Raw genomic sequence first — 25117 nt, 5'->3', positions numbered from 1 at the left:
TGGCTCTGGCAAAGGTGCTTTGCTTGCTGGCTGGTACATGGCAAAGAAAATAATGGCAGAAAAGAGAATATATAAATGAGAAAAGGGGAAGGAAACCCATGTACCTTCTCTGCACCAAACTTGCGAGTTTCACATCTTGATGGATCTGAGGGCCATTAAAGTCATAAAAAAAAACAACAACTCAAGTCCCTAAATTAACAGGCTTCAATATGAAACTTCTTTAATGCAATTCAAAACTGTCCCCATTACCCAACCCCCTCACCACCCTATAGGGTCCCTCCCTTCCTCCCCATAAAAATGTAACTTGAGATGAGAACTACTCAAGTTTTAGAAAAAGGAAAACTAGCTACTGGACAAAGGTGATTTAGATTCAGTCCTGCTCGGGGATTACTAGAAGTCACTTCCAGTTGAAGATTTTAATAGGACTGAGAAGAAAGAGTATAAATTCGGATCTGTCTGTGGTGAGAATTTGGAATTAGCTTACTTTACTTCAGTTAGAAAAATAAATGTTAATTTAAAATTAGTCAAGATGTTACTCCCAAGAAATCTAAAAGTAATTCATTTTTGATTCATTTTTGTGGTGCTAATTGGATATAAAATGGCATGCAATTATTACCCATACACCCATAACCAGAGTGAAGAAAAATCATCTCCCGCCACGTGGAACCTGGTACCTTTTCAAGTAGGTTGATACATAGGTAGAAGGAGCAACTGTCTGTGGAGTTTCACTTCCCTTTGCTTCATCCCTCCACAGCTGCCGTGTGTACGAACCACTCCTCACTAGATTAACAGCTGATTCTCTGGAGAGGCATGGAAGAAAAATAAAACAAAGCACTGATTCCTGCCACCAGTTTTGTCCATGATACAATGCAAACTGGGAGGGTTGCCTGGGTGGCTCAGTTGGTTAAGTGTCTGCCTTTGGCTCAGGTCCTGGGTCAGAGACCCAAAGACCTTTGGCTCAGGTCTCAGGGTCCTGGGATTGAGCCCCACATCAGGCTCTCTGATCAGCGGGGAGTCTGCTTCCCCCTCTGCCCCGCCCCTACCCCCCCCACCCGACTCACATTCTCTCTGTTGCAAGTAAATAATAAAAAATGAAACAAAACAAAACAAACAAACAAAAACACTCCAAACTGGGAGAGAAGAGCCAGGGACAGGAACTATAATATGGCTAAAGAAATAGAAACACTTTTCGAGCAATGCTTCGTTTTATATGAACCTGTTTTCTGTATACACAAAGGATGGGTCAAGTATTACAACTGCCTGCTTTCTTTTATCAGCTTCAAAGCCAACTAACTTCAATAGGTACCAAATCCTTGTATCAAAGGTCTCCAATTCTTTGGTAATAAGAACTCACTTTTGTTTCTCCTTTAAAGGGCTTTATAAAATCAACAGATTGTTCCTAAGTAAGCAGAGAAGAGGATGATGGGGAAGATGAGGAAGTCTGTCACAAGGGAAAGAGGTAACTAAAGAGGAAAAGAGAAGAACATGCTGGAAGTCTACTTAGTGTTATAAATAAAAGCCATCCAGGAAAGGGCAGTAGTAGGATTTCTAATTCACAACTGTTCACTCAGGGCCTTTGTGACCAAAGCTGCAGCTCTCCATAACAGTCCTCAAACTTCAATGTGCATTTGAATGACCTAGAGAATTTTGTTAAAATGCAAGTTCTAATTCAACAGGTCTGAGGTGGGGCCCGAGATTCTGCATTTCTAACATGCTTCCAGGTGATACCAGTGCTGCTGAGTGGGAAGACCACACCTTGAAAAGCAAGGTTCTCGGGTGCCTGGGTGGCTTGGTCAGTTAAGCTGCTGCCTTTGGCTCAGGTCATGATCTCAGGGTCCTGGGATCGAGTCCTGCATTAGGCTCTCTGCTCAGCAGGAAGCCTGCTTCCCTCTCTCTCTCACTGCCTGCCTCTCTGCCTACATGTGATCTCTGTCAAATAAATAAAATAAAATAAAAAAGAAGGAAAAGCAATTCAGGCTCATTCAGGCTCTGCCTGAGATGCAGCAGTATCTCAAACTCCTCACATTCATTTTCACTGATGAGGAAGACTTGAAATTTTATGTACATACACATTAGAAGTTGATCACTAATTAAACAACACTATCTTTTTATCTACTATGGAGTAGATCGTGTGCTAGGTACTAGGGGTCCCTGAGAAACCAGAAAGATACAGACCCTACCTTCACAGAGCCTGTTGGTATACTAAACAAATTCACCCTTGGAAGGGAAGACTTCCTAAAGACAGTAATATCCAAGCTGAAGGCAAAGCATGAAGGGTGAAGAACTAGCAAGTACAAGAGCTAGGGCTGGGGCTGGGAGGAGCTCTAAGCAGAAGGGATAAACGATCCATAATGGGCCAGGGGCACCTGCCCCTAGAGGACCATCTTCTGGCCTGTATTCGGATTACCTGTTCTCCTTTTCTTCAATGTCGCTTGTGCTGCTGAGCCTCCGGGGGGCTAGGGAACTAAAATAGCTTTTGTTTTCTCTCTCCTGTAAAATCAAAACAAGTGAAGCACAGAGAAGGTACAATACTGACACAGTGTAACGTTCTGGGTGAAAAAGCAGACAGCGATACACCTATATCATCTTATTTCCTGATCCAATACCAATTTTGGTTTGACTGGTATTACAAAAGGTTACCTTCCAAAGGCTGAGTCCTACATTTCCTCCATTAAAAACCAAAATGTAGGGAAATAATTCTCACGGGAAAAGCCAAGATGATCAAAAAAGGGAAAACAGCAGCACAAATGACACAAAGCAGCAGCTGCCAAGAGAGATGGAGCCTTTGAAAGCCACAAACAGAAAGCTCCACTCAAAAGTTCTTCATGAAATAAGCCTTATTTCTTCCCCAGCCTATCTTCCCTTTGAAATGCAGCTTCATGTACAACTAACATGCTGCAGAGTTCATCCAACTAATAGGCTTCCTCTCCTTCAGGATCTCCAGAAATATAATCCTGAGCAAGGGCACTATGGTTACAGGGCAGACCTAACCCCGGAGAAGGGCATCAGGTGAGCTCTAGAAAACCTAGAACCAAAAGTTAAGAAATAACAATGCACTGATCTTGGATGATTACATGGATGAGGGGTTTGTGAAGTAAGCCTGATCATACATCTAGTCATGAAAAAAATGAGGCACTGAAACATGATTTTCCTAAGTGCTAATTTGAGCTTCATTAGGATCAAAAGTCCAGGGTGCCTGGGTGGCTCAGTGGGTTAAGCCTCTGCCTTTGGCTCAGGTCATGATCTCAGGGTCCTGGAATCGAGTCCCACATCGGGCTCTCTGCTCAGTGGAGAGCCTGCTTCTCCCTCTCTCTCTGCCTGCCTCTCTGCCTGCTTGTGATTTATCTCTCTGTGTGTCAAATAAATAAATAAAATCTAAAAAAAAAAAAAAAGTCCAGCTAAGGAACTTTGCTTCCAAACACTGAAAGAATAAATTACTGGTATTGGTTCAAGGGAAACTTAGGCCATATCCAAATCTTCCTGTTTCTGATTTAATTAATTAATTTATTTATTTATTTGCCCTAGGTAAGGAGGGTAAGGAAGAATGAACATAAACTATGCCAAAAGGTAAAGGGTTTTTCTTTTTTGGCCAAGTAGTAATAGCAAGCAAATCACTAACTGATTAAACTACTGATGTGCCATCTCCCTTTAAAGACTTTGTACTCCCAAAATCAAACCAGGGACTAGAACACACTTTCCTTTGCTCTGAGGCTGAATTTCCACAGAAGGGAACTGCCTAGGAACTCCCCCACACCCTGCCTAAACTGCACCTTATCTTTGTTGTCCAGCAGGGCAGAAATCCGAGGGCTTGATGACGACCGGTGGATGGAGGAGCCTCGGTCCCTCAGAGCCTCCCTAGAATTGGCCACCTCACTCAGCATGTTGTGGCTGCCAGTTTTTCTGAGTCCCAGTCTCCACGAAGAAGGAGATTCATCTCTGGGCTCTTCCGGCTTGTTAAAAAGGCTGGAGGAGAACTACAAGGGAAGAAGCAAAGAAAAGAAAAGGAGGAATAAAAAAGGTCCTGATGATTCTTCTCAGCCTATTTGCCTTTTCCCACACTTAACTAAGTTCAGCGAGGCAGTATCGGGCAGTACAAGGAGAACAAACACATGGCAGGCTTTCTGCCAATGTTCCCTTCCTCACCTGGCAGATGCTAGTAACTGCTCAAGGCTCCCTTTCTCCCTGAGCCAGAAATAGCCTCAGATTCTTAACACAGTGCTCCTACTGACAGAGTTGCTCTCTGAGAAATTAAACACTGTTTGCTCTCTTAGCAATGAGTACTGACCTAGAACACCAGGAGATCCACGTTCTAGTAAAAACATCTTCTCTTGCTTGACTGTGTAACTGAAAATGGGACATTTTACTTCTCTAGGTCTCAACATGCTCACCTGTAAAATGGTGATAATAAGCTTAATTCCTCCTTATAACATGTGAAGACTAGAAAACACAGATGAGGCAATGTATAAATATGTTTTAAGGTACTGTGGTAAGGCTGTGGTAAGCCGATTTAAGTTAACAGTAATAAAAATACTAAAACTCGCGGCGCCTGGGTGGCTCAGTGGGTTAAGCCTCTGCCTTCAGCTCAGGTCATGGTCTCAGGGTCCTGGGGCTCTCTGCTCAGCGGGGAGCCTGCTTCTCCCTGTCTCTCTCTGCCTACTTGTGATCTCTTTCTGTCAAATAAATAAATAAAATCTTAAAAAAAAAAATACTAAAACTCACTCCACTCAAATTCTAATTGCTTATTTCAAGAAAATAGTTTATTTGATCTTGGGTAGCAGTTCCAAGTGTTTCAGATCTCACCAAGCAGCACAATTAAAAAAGAAGAAAAATGGCAGAAGTCACAGAATTGCCATCTGTCTAGATTTTGCCAGGACAACATCTTTCAAACACTTGCTTACCATTTCCATCACTATCATTTCATTAAAAAAAGAAAAACATTTTAACCTCAGAAAAGAGAGCTTTCTGAAAAGCTTACATTGTCTTCATCTCATTTTGCCATAAACCACAGAAAACATCATAGACTAGTGTTAGGCCCAAACACCGGTCTGAAGTAGCTGCTCTTTCGAACGGCAATCAATGATCCATGCCTGGGACCTGGGGGACCTCTGCAAGATGGCTTTGGTCTTTCTCCAGGTTATCAGGCCACCTTTACTGCCTGGTGGAATGAAAAATGCAATAGAGACACTAAATCACTCATCTCCAGCTCACACTTAGACTTTCTCTTTTACTTAGTCCCTGAATGGATATATTTATGTACTCCCTCCAGCTCTTTCTAATCCACCCCGATTCTGGGAGTCACGCACACACTCTCTCTCTTTCAAAAAAAAAACAAGAAATAAAATAAATTAAAAGAAAGCAAGAAGTCTAGTCGCACTTAGAAGCAGTGGGAGTATGTGAGGTACAGCTATATGCCTGGGTGAGGAGGGAGGTCTGGGTTCTGTCGGAGACATCGCTACGGATTCAAAGCGATGCTCATGGGAATAAACAAGCAGCCAGGCCTTTGCTTCCTCGTCTCCACAATGATACCATAGTCCTGTCTTTTCCATTCATGAGGCACTAAGATCGGTGTCAGTTAGTGTCTACAAAACCATAGAGTTTTGGACAACTTCCTTCCCAAGAACTCAGATCAATTCTTAATCTCAAAACTAACTGTATCCTTTGCAGAGCAAGGTCATTATTCAACTCCGTCTTACTGCCTAGAAGCCTATAGCTTCTTAGAGGTCTGGGCTGAACTGCAGGAGGAGGTGTCTCTGGTATTTCGAAAAGTTCTTTCTACCTCTGCTCTCTACACATTATGATGAGTACTGACAAGACTTTATTTATGAAAGTAAAATTTTAAACAAGAAGTAAAAAAAGGACGTAAGTCATTGAATCAATTAATACTGAATGCTAGCTATCCTCCTAAACCAGTCTGAACTTTACATATACTTACCTTACTTAGCCTTAGATATGAAGAAAATAAGCAATGGACAAAATTCTTTGGTCCCAGGTCACTATATCCTATGTTATTTAAACACACTGTAGCCATATTTGGTGCTGGATTTGTAGCTTTTGTGGGCAATGTTATAATGCAATGGTTGCACACCCCCCTAAATCCATACTTTGAAGCTCTGCCCAATATGACTATAATATTTGGAGACAAGGCAGCCGTCTGCACACTAGGAAGAGAGACCTCACTAGGAACTGACTCAGTTAGCTCTGTGATCTTGGACATCCCAGTCTCCAGAATTGTGAGAAATACATTTGTATTGTTTAAAGCCATCTGGTTGGTGGTATTTTGTTACGGCAGACTAAGCAGACAAGGACAGGCAAGATGTATCTATATTATATTAAGAGTGCATCTTTAAGGCCTTTCAAACTGTATGTAACCATAGTAGGAGAAATATAATATTCAAATAAGTTCCAAAATACTCACTCTCCTAGCTGAAGAGGCAGAGAAGGTATTCTGAGCTGGTGGTGGTATCTGTTCCGTGATAATACTCTTGCTTTCAGAGTTGGAATGGTTGACAATGGCTTCTGGCTTTTTATCTATTATTTAAGACAAAGAGAAGCAACAAGGGCAAATATGAAAACCTTATCTGTGCATTTATGTATGTACTTTTCTGCTAACAGAAAAGGTTTACCCATTATCAAAACAGAGTATTAGGGCCATGTAATGCTTGGATTCAAACTAAAATGAAATCTCTAGCAACTGTTGCCAAAAGGAAATAAACTCCATGGTAAAATTTCTTTCTCGATAGGCTCTTGTTCCCAGATATATAGCTGAAAACTTCCTCCACATTATGTACCATATATAAAATTCATCAGTAAGTACATAGTAAGAATCTACTCTGTTTTGGGAGATTGGGCAGAAAAAACCAGATAGATCTTGCTTTCTAGGTAATTATAATCAAGACATGAGATAAGATGCATAATGATAATAGTAACAACAGAAGATCGTATCTAAGTCAGGTGCTAAATTGGCTGAGTTGGATCGATGGGGCTTTATGAATCTAGAGTAAATCCTCTGAGGCAGGAAATGACAAGGAAAGATGCCATAGAAAAACTGGAAGACAAATACCAACTGGCAGGAGAAAGAAAGGGTATGAGTAATGATTCAGAAATCAAAATACACACATCTGTTGGTCAGTAAATTTAAGTCTAAGTGGGCCTACTTTAAGCAGGCCGAACTAAAGTAATGAATATTCTTGGGACTACAATAGGAAATAAAGGTAGAAAGGGTTACAAAGGATATTGCAAGTTAAGCTACAGAACTGTAGTAGGTCAACCCTCTTAATAAATAATGGTAGTCCATTTTATAGGGCCATCAAGTGGAAACCCCAATTGTCTCGTTCACTGCTACATCAGCGCCTACACCTAATAGGTATGGTGGGGCCTTCTGATCCATGTACTCTGGAAATAGGGCTCCAGAGTAATCCACCTATGAATTACGTGACAATTTTAAGCCACGTTCTAGCTGTGGACATTGGGCAAATTACTTAACATATATGAACCTCTCTTTTCTCACTAGTTAATCAGGGATTTAATTCTTACCTATGAATTGCTATAAAGTCTAGAGATAATGTTTTTAAATTGCATTGTTCAATGTCTGGCCATAATAAGTCCCTAGTAAACAGTTATTTATTATTAATGTTATCATTTCTTGTGGTTATTATGAATATTTAAGACATTCTTTAAATATTATCTGAATATCTCTCTCCCTAAGAAGCATACCTTACTACTCAAATGTGACAGATCATTACAGTAAGAACCCTCAATGAATCTATACCCCTGTGTAGTGGCCTCTCAGATTGACTCTGGGCTTATCAATGTGACTTTCTTTTCTTTTTTTTCTAAAGATTTTATTTATTTATTTATTTATTTATTTGACAAATAGGTATCACAAGTAGGCAGAGAGGCAGGCAGAGAGAGAGGGGGAAGCAGGATCCCCGCTGAGCAGAAAGCCCAATTCGGGGCTCGATCCGAGGACCCTGGGATCATGACCCGAGCCAAAGGCACAGGCTTTAACCCACTGAGCCACCTAGGCGCCCCTCAATGTGACCTTCTATGGCCACTGGGACATTAGCAAATGTGACACAAGCAGAGGCTTGGAAAGTGCTTGTGCATTGAACATTGCCCTCTCTTCTGTGGAATCCAACTGCTGTGGGAAGAAGCAGGGGCTAGTCTGCTTGATGAACATGGCCCTCTTGCTTCATTTTAACCAACCACCAGAGAGGTGAGTAAGGCCATCTGGGACCAGCCAGCCCCAACTAACTTACCAACTGACCACCAACACAGGTGTAAGCCAGTATTACCACATGGAGAGAAAAGCCATCCCAGGGAAGTCCCTCCCAAATTGCCAACCCACAGAATTGGGTATATATAAATAGTTTTTTTAAGCACCACTATATTTAGGAATGGCTTGTTATTTAGCAATAGATAACTAATATACCAAGTGTTTAAATTGAATAAGCAAAAGAAAGGGGAAAATAGAAATCCAGATCAAACCGCTTACATTCACCTCAAGAGAGAATTAGTATTCTTTACAACTACATTTACATGGAAGACACATGAAAACTGTCATTTTATGAGACTATATCTGTGGATCTTTTTAAAATTTTTTTTAAATTTTAAATTAACATATAATGTATTATTAGCCCCAGGGGTACAGGTCTGTGAATCACCAGGTTTACACTTCACAGCACTCACCATAGCACATACCCTCCCCAAAGTCCATAACCCCACCACCCTCTCCCTACCCCCGTCCCCCTGGCAACCCTCAGTTTGTTTTGTGAGATTAAGAGTCTCTTATGGTTTGTCTTCCTCCCGATCCCATCTTGTTTCGTTAATTCTTTTCCTACTCTGTGGATCTTTAAAAACAGGATAAATGAATTCAATAAATACTTGTGTAGGGTCACCTGCGTGGCTCAGTTGGTTAAGCGACTGCCTTTAGCTCAGGTCATGACCCTGGGGTCCTCGGATTGAGACCCACATCGGGCATTCCCTGCTCTGTGGGGAGCCTGCTTCTCCCTCTCCCTCTGCCTGCTCCTCCCCCTGCCTGTGCTCTCTCTCTGTCAAATAAATAAATAAAACCTTTAAAAAAAATGAAATACTTGTTTAGTACATATGTGTTGGGCATTTGGAAACGTTTCGCTATAATCCAGTTCCCCATATTCTTCCAATATACACTTATGTATAATGTATATTTATTGTGCACCTACCACTTAGAAGACCCAGTGCCAGGCATTATGGAAGACAGAAAGATAAACAAAACACACAACACATTTCAGTGCTTCTGAAACTTGCTGGTAAGGGAAGAAGAGAGGAGATGAGAAACAAACAGAAATAACACTACTATTAGGTAGGGTAAGTAATATGAAAGAAGTTCAAACAGATAGCTACCAGTCAGAGAAGGGGAAAAAAACTTGTTTCTGTGATGAAAACAAGTTTCATAAAAGAAACTTCTTTTCATAAGAGAAGTGATTTGAGCTGGGCTTTGAAATATGAGGAAAACTTCAACTGGCAGAAATGACCAGGGAAGCTTGTTGGAACCATTTGGCTTCTGCCTCCATCAGACCACAGAAACTGCTGAGATTACCAGACTCCCTAAATGCTGTCTATTTCTTGACCGCTCCCTTCCTCACTCTTACCCTGGGTTTTCTTTCTTTCTTTTTTAAGCTTTTATTTAATTATTTGAGAGAGAGGGAGAGAGCATGCACAAGCAGGGGGAACAGAATGCAAAGGGAGAGGGAGACAGAGGGAGAGGGAGAAGCAGGCTCCCCCGTGACCAAGGAGCCTGACATGAGGCTCGATCCCAGGACCCCGGGATCATGACCTGAACTGAAGGCAGCTGTTTAACTGAATGAGTCACATAGGCATCCCCTTACCCTGGCTTTCCTGATGCAGAAACACATATCCTGGTTATCCTCAACCTCTCTGACCATGTCTTCTTTGCTTCCTAAACATAGCATGCCCCATGACTCTTTCTTATACATCTTTTCTCTACAATCTCTCCCTTGGGAATCTCCTCCTTTCCCATACCTTTAGCTTTTACCTTTTAGGCAGATAATTTCCACATCTCACTCTGCTGCTGCTATTCTGAGGAGTCCCAGATCAAAGTCAGGATCTCAGGCACACGACTTGCCAACTATGAGACCCAATTTTCCTCACCCCTTACAGGGTCAATTTCCCACTCTAAAACGTGGTGATAATACATCCCTCAGAGTGTGGCTGTAAGTACACTGCAGAGTAAAAAGCACTACCCAAATGTTGTTATAATCCCCCAAACTAAATATAATCTCTCCTACTAGTGAATACCATTGACAACATTTATATCTCTCATGTGACATGTATTTTATTCATGTACATGCCTTCCTATTCCCCTGTATGTCCTAGATGTATCCAACAAAAAGCATCTATTTAATGAACATGAATGCTTGTCCTGTGTCAGGCATCATGCAGAGACTTAGGAGTAAATGATAAACCTGGAGTTCCCAGCAAGAATGATGACTGCTACAACAGAGGTAAGTATGAAGTGCTAGAGGGATACAAACAGGGGAGCAATTATCATGGGGTGGGAGAAGAGTGAAGCAATCCACTCCTTTTCAGTTTGTTATAGAGAAAAACCTAAAGAAGGGCTCTTCATTCCAGTAAATCCTATAGCTTGTAACAGAAATCAGTCAATAAACATTTGATAGAAAGGAATTCTAAGGTGCAAATAAATGTTCAGGGGTAGGAAAACTAAGGGCATGTTTGGGGAAATCAAGAAATCCAGCTTGGCTAGTAAATGACACTGCCTATGGATAGTACTGGAAAGCTCAGCTAGAGATAGATTATGAAAGATCTTGAAGGTCAGGCTACAGGACTTGGGATTTACTCTACAAGCAAAGATGGAAGTAGCGAAAAAGGTCGTAGATGGTTTCTGGACAGGGGTGTAATATAATCAAAGGGAGCTGAGGGTGTTTTACTCCAACCACAATGCAGAGATGGGCTGCAGGGACCAGAGACCTGAAGCATGGGAACATATCACGAAGCAATTCCAGTAGTTCAGGGAGCTCTCTCCCATTCTTCAAATACCTTGGTAGCTAACAAAGTGATCTAGCATAGAGCAAGACCAGATAGTAATTAATTCCTGAAGCTTAAGACATGTAAGCCCTCAATAAATAAAAACATAAAAAAAGATGAACATTTACAAATGTTGATAGGTACTAGACTAGCATTTCCAGAGCAAGTTGTGCTTGCTTAATAATAGAAATTCAAGGCTCTATGAGTAAAAAGTTATCTCCTATGCTACAAACTTAGTTGGTATCTATCTTCTCTATACAATCAGTGATCTTTAATTTCCTTTGGTGACATTCAGTGAGCTAATACTATACTAATATAAAACAGTGAGTGCAGGACACATGTACTATAAAACTTCAGTTATCGTTGGGCCACCTGGGTGGCTCAGTGGGTTAAGCTTCTGCCTTTGGCTCGGGTCATGATCTCAGGGGCCTGGGATCAAGCCCTGCATCGGGCTCTCTGCTCAGCAGGGAGCCTGCTTCCCCACCCCACCACCTGCCTCTCTGCCTAATAGTGATCTCTGTCTGTCAAATAAATAAATAAAATCTTTAAAAACAAAACAAAACCTTAGTTATCATTAACTTCCAGTTATCCATGAGAGCTATTCTGTTGCCGCTGAACCTCTATTCAGTAAAACCCAGTATCTCTTTTCTCAATGTTTGCCTATGTATCAAAACCAGTGGGTACTTCTGCAACTTGTGGATCTAACCATGTTCAGCACCTCACTTTCACTGTTGGGCTTCCATATGATAACCTTAAGAAATGCCATATGAAGCATATATAATATCAGTAAGAGTCATAAAGGTAAATATGATTTTGTTCCTTCTTCAATCCCCAACTCAGGAATTGAAGGAGCTTCACATAATCAGAAGGAAAATGAAAAGATCTTGGGATTCTGTTTAGGGAATCAGAGGAACCTGAAAACTAAATGCAAATTTCCACCAGCTGGTTAAAGATACTTGACCAAATATGACTGCAAGATCTCACCTTCTCAGCCTACTGCGTATCTGATCTCTATACCCTACCAACCCGAGGTCAGAGAGTTGGCTCCTTTACACAAGAATTTTGGTGCATGGGAGGGGGGTGGGTTGCGGCACACCTGGGTGGCTCAGTCAGTTAAGCATCTGACACTTGATTTCCCCTCGGGTCATGGCCTAGGGTCATGGGATCAAGAGCCCTATTGGGCTCCACGCTCAGTGCTGAGTAGGCTTGAGATCCTCTCCCTCTCCCCCTCCCTGCCTGCTCGCAAGCACACACTTGGGTGCTGGCTCGTTCTCTCTCTCTCTCTCAAATAAATAAATAAAGAAATAAATAAATCTTTTTTTAAAAAAGGAATTTTTGTGTGTGCCTTGTCATATGGCTATATAGAAACTAATACACATATTCTAACCTAGCTCACAGTTTTTACAACCAAGTTTTCACTCAAAATTTGGTATCTTACCTTGGAAAACTAAACTTAAAGAAGTTAAAGTCCTCTAAGGTCTCCTAGCTCTGATAAGCAGTTATCTCCCTGCATTATGGAAACAGAGGACCTTTGCTACCAACATCTTTACATTACCTGCTTCCTTCTCAGTTTCTGACTCAGAAGCTCCATCTTCACCTTCCTCCTCCTCTGAGCTGGAGCTGCTGGACTCTTTGCTTTCCTCCTCCATTTCTTGGGACTTGGGTACCTCTTCTTCATACAGCATCTTCTCTTTGCTAATTAGAGATGACAATTTGAGTGTAACTCAGAAATGGCAAACTATTTAAGTTCATTGACAATCAAAACCTTCTGTGTAACAGCAATAACAGAAATACTTCAAATCCTTCTTTACATTCTTCTGAATCCTTGGGTTTTTGCAGACTAAGGTACATACTTTAGAATATGACTTAAGTAGATCTAGCCTGTTCAACACACAGGAAAAAGGAGGGCTATGAATCCTGACAGTGATGAAGCAGGGAAATGGTTTTAAAAAGTCATTTAACAAATGTTTACTGAGCGCTTATTACCTGCCAGGAATCAAGCTGGTAACAGTGATAACCAAAACACACATGTCCCTGAGTTCAGAGAACTTACAGTTAAAGATGTAGCTAGGACTAAGAACTCCTAAGCTGGGGGGAAAATATGTTGTACACTGTCTCAATTAATTTCTAAATTTAAAACATCATCACCTGGGGCACCTGGGTGGCTTAGTTAGTTGAGTGTCTGCCTTTGGCTCAGGTTGTGATCTCAGGGTCCTGGGATCAAGCCCCATATCCCTGGTGTTGGGCTTCCTGATCATCAGGAAGTCTGCTTTTCCCTCCCTTTCTGCCCCTCTCCCTGTTCATGCTTGCACTCTTGCTCTCAAATAAATAAATAAAATCTTTTAAAAAACAAATTAAAAAAACCACATTCATCCATCCTCAGTGTCTCCCTCATATATCAATGCTAGCTCTTTTGCCCCTCAAACTTCCCACATGTTTAAAGATCATTTGGTTTAAATCGAACACAGTTTCTTTCCTATATAAATTCTTGAACTAAGTATGTCACACAAACATATGTACCCAAACACAGCAAACTCATTGCATTTCTTAAGCCCCGAATGTCTTACTTCTTAAAGAGTCCACTCTGCAACTTGCTGTTCAGGTCTGACTCAATGAGCTTATTCCGTGTCTCTTTTTCACTTCGAAGCTGGAAATTGAGAAAACAGAGAGGAAAGGGAAGAAGTTGACTATTGGTAAAAATCAGCAGCAATGAGAAGAACTCAAAATGGTACTGTCATTCTGAAGAAGACAGGACTAACACCAAAAGGGGAAGAAAGAACTGAGAAAGAGAGAAACCCATCAGTTGGGTCTCCTTCGAAGAAAATGACAGACAAAAATCCTCATCCAAGGTTAGAGAAAAACCATGGTGTTAGAGCTTCAATAAAACTGTCTGTATCAAATATCCAAACTCAATCTTCAAAAAAACCCTGGCTTCTAGGGGAGGCTGGCTGGCTCTGTTGGAAGACCATGCGACTCTTGATCTGGGGTTTGTGACTTTAAGCCCCATGGTGGGTGTAGAGAGATTACTAAAATAAAATAAAATAAAATAAACTTTAAAAAGAAAAAAAAAAAGCCTGGCTTCTGATGAATTAAAAAAAAAAAAAAGGAGGACTACCCTATGACCCAGTGATTGCACTACTGGTATATGTCCTAAAGATACAAACGTGGTGCTCTGAAGGGGCACGTGCACCCGAATGTTTATAGCAGCAATGTCCACAATAGCCAAACTATGGAAAGAACCTAGATGTCCATCAACAGATGGATGGATAAAGAAGAGGTGGTATATATTATACAATGGAATACTATGCAGCCATCAAAGAAATGAAATCTTGCCATTTGCGACAACGTGGATGGAACTAGAGGGTATTATGCTTAGCAAAATAAGTCAATCGGAGAAAGACAACTATCATATGATCTCCCTGATATAAAGAAGTGCAGATGCAGTGTGAGGGGGTTTGGGGGGTAGGAAAAGAAAAAATGAAAGAAGGTGGGATCGGGAGGAAGACAAACCATAAAAGACTCAATCTCGAAAACCAGACTGAGGGTTGCTGGGGGGAGGGGGGACGGGAGAGGGTGGTGGGGATATGGACATTGGGGAGGGTATGTGCTATGATGAGTGCTGTGAAATGTGTAAACCTGGCGATTCACAGACCTGTACCCCTGGGGATAAAAATACATGAAATGTTTATTTTAAAAAAAGAAAAAAAAAAAAGGAGGAACTTTGAAAGAATTCTTTATGACCATATCCTGAATTAGGCTGGCAATAGTTCTCAAGGTAAAAAACAGGTACCAAAGGGGAAATAAGTCCTTAGAATAAATTATCTGGTATTTAGATACATGCTCTAGACAAAATGAGTTTATATCCCTGGACCCCAAAGTTATGCAGGGAGCAAAGAGAAGCAGTAATGTTATTTAGTGAAAATATCATTTATGTTCAAAAACCAAACCATGCTGGGTAAAGGATACATCGAAACTCTCTATTATTTTTGTAATTTCTATGTGGTTCTAAAAATTATTTCAGAATTAAAAGTTTAAGAAAACAACAAAAACCTAACTAAAAAAAGCATACACCTTAGGAAGGCTGATTCTGCAAGATAACAGCCCAGATAGTGTGTGGTAAGTCCCAAGTTTTAGCCTAGGTTCCACAGCTTACCAAAGAAGACAAAATGAAATATTAAGTTGTGTTTGTCTGAGCTTTATGTATGCAACTGTCCCACTAAGCCTTGAAGGATTTTCCCTCTACCAGTCCAGACGTGGTGCTGTACATGTGTGAGGTGGGATACAGTTGACCTGTACCACCAGGGAACTCCATAGTTACTTTTTTCAGGACTGCTCCAAGCTTCTCTCCTTTGTCCTAAACTTGAGTTCACATGCCCTAGTCACAACTCATGCAAAGGAAAACACAAAGGAAAGCTAGTGACTTTTTTCTGTCCTACTCTGTTCAGACATCAGCCCTGATGATCGTCAGTAGCTGATCTTTATTCTCTTTGCCCAAATTACTCATCTCACTTACAGGTAGAAAATGTGAATTATTCACTGTTTTTTTGGATATTGGGTGGGTTTTTTCCTTCCACAATCTGTACATGAGTACCATACTTAGGTAGCTCTCCTGTATAGCACTAACAACATAATGGTACATGTAAGCAAACAATAAAAGATTTAGAATGAGAAGGGAGAGGAGGATTGAATTCTGGATATCTGATGAATCCTAAGTATGAATCACTGACCAAGTATTGTCCAATATAAAAAGATAGGTTTAGGTTTTGTTTTTTTTTAATTTTTATTTATTTATTTTTTAATTTCTTTTCAGTGTTCCAGAATTCATTGTTTATGCACCACACCCAGTGCTCCACGCAATACGTGCCCTCCATAATACCCACCACCAGGCTCACCCAACCTCTTTAAGAAAGAAATAATGAATTTCTCTCTGTAATGAATTTGCTTTAAATAAACGTGTCCTTTCAGTCAATAAGGGGAGAAAAAAGTTACAAGATGTCCTCTACTCTAGTACTCCCTATTTGGAAAAAACTTTGAATATACCACATTCACTTCCTAGAACTCAAGGGTAGTTATTAGTTTGCTGTTCTCATCATTTTTGACTTTGAGCTGCTTGAAGGCTAGCTTATAATGAGTAAACTTTAACAACAATGGTTTCTGGGATATTTTCTAACAGACTGTTGTTCGTCCCTGAAGGGAACAGTTGTCATCTCTGAAATGTAGCTATGTCCATTTCAGCTCTCAGCAGACATAACTGAAACAAGGTATGAGATACCTGCACTGTTATAAAAGCTTTAAAGCATTAACCAAAGACTTACCACATTCTGCTTCTTCTGGAGCATCTCCAAATGCTCCACAACACCCTCATCAGCGACATCAAATGGCGTCTGGCCCTGGCACAGAAAAGCGGGTACCATGATCAAAAGAAAACAGAAGTAGTGATGTTGTGACTTTATCAGAGAACTAGTCAATACTCACTTTATGCCTTTGTTCCAATGATAGCTACTTCCTTAACTTACCTACTCTACATAATAATAATTGCTTCATCTATCACAGAAGAAACTTAACAGGAAACAGCAAGTCTGCTGGGGAACCTGGGTAGCTCAGTTGCTTAAGCGTCTCTTGATTTTGGTTCAGGTCATGTTCTGTGCGTGGAACCCACTTAGGATTCTGCAGCCCCTCACACACACACACCTTTACCCACGCACACTCTCGTCCTCTAAACCAAACCAAAACAAACAAAATACATCAAATCCTTTAAATACATGTTTTTCCATTTTATAAAACAGGATTGAGGAAATCACCAAATTAACTCTAATGCTTACTGCACCTCGGCATATAATCAATTGAAATCTCTATTTGTACCTGTTCTCAAATGGTCTTACTTAATATATATGATAAATTCAATAAGGGGCTTTTAAAAGCCTCAGAAGGGGGTCCAGGGCTCATGTGCACTAAAGATTAAGTTACAGCAGTCATGTCCCTTTAAGTGAGAGAAGGGTATCTCTTTTAGGACACATTGGCGCAGTTCTGGACCCTAACCCATAATCTGGGGATGAAAGCTGGGTTCAGGAGAGATGTGAAGCAGGTAGAACAGCTACTAAGTAAAAAGCCATGTCTCTGTATTCCTAGAAAATCACTAGAAGTAGGGACAGGAGTTCTAAGGGCCTCTAAAGTTGCTTTAGTGAGGCTGAGTAACTATTTTCAGCCAGACTCAAGGATCTTTATCATTATAATGATTTTTTTGATGACTAGATGAGAGTAGAGCTCAGCGATCAAAGTCCTTGAATTAAAAATAAAATAAAATCCTTCATAACTCCACCACAGACAGTAACCTTAGGATTTCCCTGTGCTCATTTTTGTCAAGGGCAAAAATTTCTTTTCCAATTTATTTTAGGGGCTTCAATATAAATAGAATCAGAATGCTGATCAGTCGAGTTTTATTTTACATAGCAAACACTACTGTGTTGGTAATGGGGCAGTGGGGAGGGAAAAGGGTGCAGGGAACAGAGCCAATAGCTACCCGTGATACATATTTCCCTAGGCAGTAAGCCTGGCCATTTAACTGAAACTTTAAGCCTTTTGTTCTGGAGACCCAGCCACCAATTTTACTCCCTTTTAGAGGGTCAGGCATACTAACCAGTTTGTTCCTGATATCCATGTCACAGAGTGCTTCTGCCAGGATGGAACAAGCCTCCTTTACTCCCCAGTGTGCAGCAGCATGGAGGGGAGTCCAACCATCATAATCCTGAACATTGAGTTCATAGCCAGCCTGGATTAAAAGTCTAAGAAGAAAACACCAAACAAGAGACTTATACTCTCTATATTACAGTTTTCTGCCAAATAAACTATCACCTAATTGATATTCAGACTTCGGCCCTGAACCACTGGGAAATTTGGTTACTTTTGGCCTCTAAGGCACAGCTCAGGCTTCATGGTTCCTACACTGAGAACCAACCACAGACAGCAGTTATCAACCACCCTGAAAGGTCATAAGGTATTTCCTAGGCATATCCATGTTATACCACACAAGCATAGTGTTTAGAAAGGTGTATCCCTTTGAGAGTCACCAAAGCCTGATTAAATTTGCCAAATCACAACTCTGTTACAAGGCATGTTTTCCATTTCCCAGTATGGGGAGGAAAGAACATCTAGAATGAGAGCTCAATTCTCCTCCGGGCTCTTTACTTACTAACTTTCTGGTTGACATTTGCAGGATCCCATATATTTACTGCAGACTCTCAAACTCCCAACTCTGCGAAGTATTTGCTTGGACTTCTGGCTAACTATCAAAATCTGTGTGCATGGAGGAAGAAAGGTAGGATTCCTGAGACCCCAAAATGCACTGGCCTGACTTGAGGTCACCCATATCATGGGCCTCCAGACACCTTCTAAGAAATGACCAGAATATGAATGTCATTCTCAGGCAGAAACTTAGAGACCCATTAGAAACCCCATATTCGGTGGAAAGTGAAGCACTGGAAGAGTCTGGCAACGAACACACACACAATGCTATCAGCTACGAGCATCCGGGAAAGCCTGTCAACCCGTAAGCATCAAAAGCTACATAAAGCATGTACGGACAAGGAAAAAATGGAACAGGCAGAGTAGTAGAATCCAAATCCCTCTTATCAGTTTAACTACTTCCCTCTAACTGGACACTGCACACTCAAGATCTGTACCCTTAATCTAAAGAGCCCAGAGAAATTACCTCTGTCCAAAAAGGACCCAAATCACAAGTCTGTCCTGTATTACATGTCAACAGGGGAGGAGACTGCTGGGATAGTAACGATAAATCATAGCACTGGAAGAGATCATGTAAGGTCATCTTCTAGGCCAGTACACCTCATCTGTTTCTTATTATACATGTCAGTGAGAAGCTAGAGTGACAATAGGAGAGTGGGAGACCAGCTATGGGTTATTATCAGCAAAATATAAGAAAAGACTGCATGATTAGAGAGGAAAACAATAAGGAAATACATTGTAGTTGAAAATCTAATTCACTCCCTGCTTCCAAACCCCAGCTCATCTTCTCCCAGTCTGGCCAACTCCTGATTGATGTAAATGGACGATACCTGAGGACCTCCGAGTAGCCCTTGGCAGCAGCCACATGGAGGGCCGTGGCCCCGGAGCGAGGCTGCCTTACATCCTCAATTTTCCCGCTGTTGAGCCACTGGCGGGCATCCTGTAACATCTGTTGTTCCTCTTCTTTTCTTGACTGCTCTAGATCAACTCCTGTAGAAACCAGACCAGCCAGAGTTACTCAGGGTCCATTTAAATCTGACGGGATATTTTCCTTAGATTTTAAACACATCATAAATAAAACCGCAAATAATGGTTTAAGTCATCAAGTTGGGTATTCATTAAATTTATTCTTTATTTAGAAGAACAATGACATTTATACACACATTAGTAGTTTTATCAGGGTTAAATCATTTTAAATACGGTGTGATGGCAGATCCATTAAAGTAACATGCTTAAAATGGTTTTTAGTTTTAAGAACATAATGACCGAAGTGGACTTTGAGTTTTGTGTTATAGTATTTATACAATGCTCTACATTTCAAAGACCTTTTACATGTTTTACCATTTTAGTTTCCTAACAATCCTTTGAGGTAAATGTAACAGATATCACTATCACCATTTAACAGATGAGAAAATAACATAGAAAGGTGCCTCACTCAAGACCACAAAACACATTAGAGCTGTCATTAGAAACCTGGCATCCCGGTCCCTGTCGTTCTTTTCCACTTACTAGTCCATAAGGCTGGTATCAAAAAATCTTAGATTCAGGTATGATATACTTTAGTATATCATTAGAGGTAGCTCTAATGTTCATTTCCACATGTAGGGAAATATACTGACTTGAAGCCATATAATCTAGAGCAGCTGAGTAGGTCACGTGCAGTTAAAGCTTCCAAGGGAATGTAGCTTTTGTTTCGCTTTAAAACATTATAGAGGAACTCCAAAAAGTTTTTCTAATTTTTTTTTTTTAAAGATTTTATTTATTTGACAGACAGAGATCACAAGTAGGCAGAGAGGCAGGCAGAAAGAGAGAGGGGAGGAAGCAGGCTCTCCGCGGAGCAGACAGCCCGATGCGGGGCTCGATCCCAGTACCCTGGGATCATGACCTGAGCCGAAGGCAGAGGCTTTAACCCACTGAGCCACCCAGGCGCCCCCAAAAAGTTTTTCTTTAGCCAGAAACTCTCCAACATTTGTGTGCCACTGAAAAGGGGCTGCGGTGGGGCATTCCCCCTTTGATAAAATAATGACATGATCATTGTACAGAAATCAGTTGCATTTCTATACACCAACAGTGAGACAGAAGAAAGAGAAATTAAGGACTTGATCTCATTAACAAATGCACTCAAACCATCAGATACCTAGGAATCAACCTAACCAAAGAGGCAAAGGATCTGTACTCAGAAAACTATAGAATACTCATGAAAGAAACTGAGGAAGACACAAAGAAATGGAAAAATGTTCTAAGCTCGTGGATTGGAAAAACAAATATTGTTAAAATGTCTAAGCCACCAAAAGCAATCTACACACTCAACGCAATCCCTATCAAAATACAATCAACTTTTTTCACAGAGCTGGAACAAATAATCCTAAAATTTGTATGGAACCAGAAAAGACCCCGAATAACCAAAGGAATGTTGAAAAAGAAAACCAAAGCTGGTGGCATCACTCTTCTGGACTTCAAACTCTATTACAAAGTTGTAATCATCAAGACACTATGGTACAGGCCAAAAACAGACACACAGATCAATGGAACAGAATAAAGAGGCCAGAAATGGATCTTTGACAAAGCAGTAAAGAGTATACACTGGAAAAAAGACAATCTCTTCAACAAATGGTGTTGGGAAAATTGGATAGTCACATGCAGAAGTATGAACCTGGACCATTTCCTTATACCGTATACAAAAACAGACTCAAAATGGATGAAAGATCTAAATGTGAAAACAGGAATCCACCAAAATCCTTGAGGAGAAGACAGGCAGCAACCACCTTGACTTTGGCTGCAGCAACTTCTTGATAAACACGTCTCCAAAGGGAAGGGAAAAACAAAGGCAAAAATGAACTACTGGGACTTCATCAAGATAAAACGCTTTTGCACAGCAAAGGAAATAGTCAACAAAACCAAAGACAAGACAGAATGGGAGAAGATATTTGCAAATGACATACCAGATAAAGGGCTAGTATCAAAAATCTATAAAGAACTTATCAAACTCAACACCCAAAGAATAAATAATCCAATCAAGAAATGGGCAGAAGACAGGAACAGACATTTCTGCAAAGAAAACATCCAAGTAGCCAACAAACACACGAAAAAAATGCTCAATACCACTCCGTATTAGGGAAATACAAACCAGAACCCCAATGAGATACCACCTCACACCATCAGAGTGGCTAAAATTAACAAGTCTAGAAACTACAGATGTTGGCAAGGATGCAGAAAAAGGGGAACGCTTCTACACTGTTGGTGGGAATGCAAGCTGGTGCAGCCACTCTGGAAAATAGCATGGAGATTCCTCAAAAAAGTTGAAAATAGAGCTACCCTGTGCCCCAGTATTTGCACTACTGGGTATTCACCCCAAAGGTACAAATGTAATGATCTGAAGGGGCAAGTGCACCCGAATGTTTATAGCATCCATGTCCACAATGGCCAAACTATGGAAAGAGCCCAGATGTCCACTGGCAGATGAGTGGATAAAGATTTGGTATCTATATACAATGGAATATTATGTAGCCATCAAAAATTGAAATTATGTCATTTGCAATGATGTGGCTGGAACTAGAGGGTATTATGCTAAGTGAAATAAGTCAATCAGAGAAAGACAATTATCATATGATCTCACTGAAATGTGGAATTTAAGAAACAAGGCAAAGGATCATAGTGGAAGAGAGAAAAAAATGAAAAAAGATGAAATCAGAGAGGGAGACAAATCATAAGAAACTCTTAGGAAACAAACAGGGTTGCTGGAGGGTAGGGAGTCAGGGGGATGGGGTAACTGGATAATGAACATTGGGAAGGGTATGTTTTGTAACAAGCACTATGTATTATATAAGACTGATGAGACCTGTGCCCCTGAAACAAATGATACATTATATGTTAATAAAAAAATACCAAAAAATTACCCCAAAAATGGCATGTCCCAAATACAAACATATCCATCCAAAGAGTTCTTTGGATGAGCAGGCTTTATCTGAGTTTGGTCTACTCCCAACTAACTTCCTAAATGAAAACCTGTGAACTACCCTAAGGATTATCTGTCTGATTTGGAGAGACAGATGGGGTGAAAGGGTAAGCAATTTATTTCTTTTTTCCCCCAGCATCACTGAGATACAAAAGACATAAAACACTGTGTAAGCTAAATTTGTTCATGTTGTTTTGATACTTATATATTGCAGAATGATCACTACAATAAAGTTAACTAATAACAATATCATCTCACATAATTATTTCTTTTTTGTGCTGGGAACACTTAAAATCACTTAGCAACTTTCAAGTTCATAATATAATACTGTTAATTAAAGTTACCATGCTGTACATTAGATCCACAGAACTTATTTTATAACCAGAAGTCTGTACCCTTTGACCAATATCTCCCCATTTATCCCCATCCCTGGCCCCTGGAAACCACCATTCTACTCTCTTTGTTTCTTTTTCTGTCTTACTTCATTTAGCATAATGCCCTCAAGGTCCACCCACGTTGTTGTACATAGCAATATTTCCTTCTTTCTTTTTTCTCATGGCTGAATAATATTCATATATATATATATATATATATATCCATTCATCCATAGACTGACACTTAGGTTGCTTCCGTATCTTGGCTATTGTGAATAATGATGCATTGAAAAGAGGAATACAGATATCTCTTTGAGATTTTTTTTTTTTTAAGATTTATTTATTTTAGTGGGGAGGGGCAGAGGGAGAGGGAATCAAGTAGACTCCCTGCTGAGCAAGAAAACTGACGTGGGGCTCAATCCCAGGACCCTGAGATCATGACCTGAGCTGAAATCAAGAGTCAGCCGCATAAACAACCGAGCGACCCAGGCACCCCTCTCTTTGAGATTTTAGTTCGATTGCCTTTGGATATATACCTTTAAGTGGGACTGTTGGGTCATATAGTAGTAGTATTTTTAATTTTTTGAGGAAATTCCATGCAGTTTTCCATAGTTGCTATACCAATTTACATTCACACCAACTGTGTGCAAGAGTTCCCTTTTCTCCACAGCCTTGCCAACACTTACTATTTCTTCTCTTTTTGATGAAAGCCATTTGAACAGGTATGAGGTTATCTCTCCCAGTGGTTTTGATTTCCATTTCCCTGATGGTTAGTGATGCTGAACATCTTTGCATGAACCTGTTGGCTATTTGTACATCTTCTTTGAAAAAATGCCCATTTTTTTTATCAAACATATATGTATTGTATTTATCGAACATATGATTTGCATTTTATAGCTTCAGGTCATATGCATTAGTCTTAACTCCAATTTGAGTTAATTTCTGTGAGTGTTTTAAGATAGGGGTCTCATTTCATTTTTCTGCATGTGATTATATTCAGTTTTCCCAGCACCATTTATTGAAGAGACTATCCCTTCCCTATTGAGTCTTCTTGGCTCTCTTGCTCAAATAGTAGTTAACCATTAGTATATGAGGGTTTAATTTTGGGCTCTCCGTTCTGTTCCACTGGTTTATGTATCTATTTTTATGCCAGTTACCACACTATTTTGATTACTATAGCCTGGTAGTATAGTTTTATCATCAGGAAGTATGATGCCTCCATCTTTGTTCTTTTTCAGGATTGCTTTGGCAATTAGGGGTCTTTTGTGATTCCATACAAATTTTAGGATTTTTTTTCTATTTCTGTGAAAAATGCCTCTGAAATGATAGGGATTGCACTGAACCTATAGATGGCTTTGGACATTTAAACAATATTAATTCTTTCAATCCATGAACATGGGTGGATTTCCATTTATATGTGTCTTCTTCAATTTCTTTCTTTTCAGATCTTTTGCCTCCTTGGTTAAATTTATTCCCAACCAATTTATTGCTTTTGATGCTAACAGCTTTTTGGTAGTCTTCAGGATTTTCTATATCTGAGATCATAATCATCTGCAAACAAAATTTTAGTTCTTCCTTTCTGATTTACATGCCTTTTATTTCTTTATCTTGCTTGACTACTCTGGCTAGGACTTCTAGTAATATGTTGAAGAGAAGTGATGAGAGTGGGTACCCTTGTTTTATTCCTGACCATAGAGGAAAAGCTTTCAACCTTTCACCATTGAGTATGATGTTAGCTGTGGGCTTGTCATATATGGACTTTATTATGTTGAGATAATTTCTTCTATATCCAATTTGTTCAGAATCTTTACCATGAAAGGTTGTCGCATTTTTGTCAAATGCTTTTTCTGCAACTGTTGAGATGATAATTTTTACCCTTCATTCTATTAATGCTGTGTATCATATTTATCGATTTACGTAGCGGAACCACCCTTGCATCTTAGAGATAAACTCCACTTGATCATAGTGTCTGATCTTTCTGTTGTGCTGCTGAATTTGGTTTGCTAATATTTTGTTGTGAATTTTTGTACCTATATTCAGCAAGGATATTGGCCTATAGTTTCCTTTTCTTATACTGTCCTTATCTGGCTTTGGTACCAGGGTAATGCTGGCCTCATAAAATGAGTTTGAGAGTGTTCTCTCCTCTTGGTTTGAAAGAATTTGAAAAGGAATGGTATTAATTCTTTAAATGTTTGGTAGAATTCACCAAAGAAACCATCCGGTCCTGGGCTTGTCTTATTGTTTGATTACTGACTCAATCTCCTTATTTGTTATCAGTCTGTTCAGATTTTCTATTTCTTCCTGATTCAGTCTTGGTAAGTGGTAAATTTCTGGGAATTTATCTATTTTGTCTAGGTTATCCAATTTGTGGGCATATAGTTGTTCAGCATATAGTTGTTCACAGTAGTCTCTTACCAAGCTTTGTATTTCTGTGATATCAGTTGTAATGCCTCTCTTTTCATTTGGTTTTGTTTTAGTCTTCTCTTTTCTTCTTAGTCTAGCT

The 25117-nt window shown here is 40.1% G+C and overlaps 1 protein-coding gene across 9 annotated transcripts in view; it reads right to left on the bottom strand.

The window, feature by feature from the left end:
* Positions 1-25117, bottom strand: part of PPP1R12B (protein phosphatase 1 regulatory subunit 12B) — a 222056-nt gene that overhangs the window by 132936 nt on the left and 64003 nt on the right. For 7 of the 9 annotated variants that reach the window (XM_032318432.1, XM_032318430.1, XM_032318425.1 and 4 more), the window contains exons 4-12: positions 19116-19275; positions 17681-17825; positions 16359-16433; positions 13611-13690; positions 12599-12738; positions 6416-6528; positions 3771-3974; positions 2408-2490; positions 675-800 (exon numbers count right to left, since the gene is read on the bottom strand). In XM_032318432.1, the coding sequence (XP_032174323.1) occupies positions 675-800; positions 2408-2490; positions 3771-3974; positions 6416-6528; positions 12599-12738; positions 13611-13690; positions 16359-16433; positions 17681-17825; positions 19116-19275 (1126 nt within the window). Of the gene's footprint in view, positions 1-104; positions 146-674; positions 801-2407; positions 2491-3770; positions 3975-6415; positions 6529-12598; positions 12739-13610; positions 13691-16358; positions 16434-17680; positions 17826-19115; positions 19276-25117 lie in introns of those variants that run through there. The other 2 variants (XM_032318433.1, XM_032318434.1) reach the window with 2 other exon arrangements.

This window comes from Mustela erminea, chromosome 17 (genome assembly GCF_009829155.1).
Source record: "Mustela erminea isolate mMusErm1 chromosome 17, mMusErm1.Pri, whole genome shotgun sequence".
NCBI lineage: Eukaryota > Metazoa > Chordata > Mammalia > Carnivora > Mustelidae > Mustela > Mustela erminea.
This window is presented reverse-complemented; position numbering and strand designations above follow the sequence as displayed.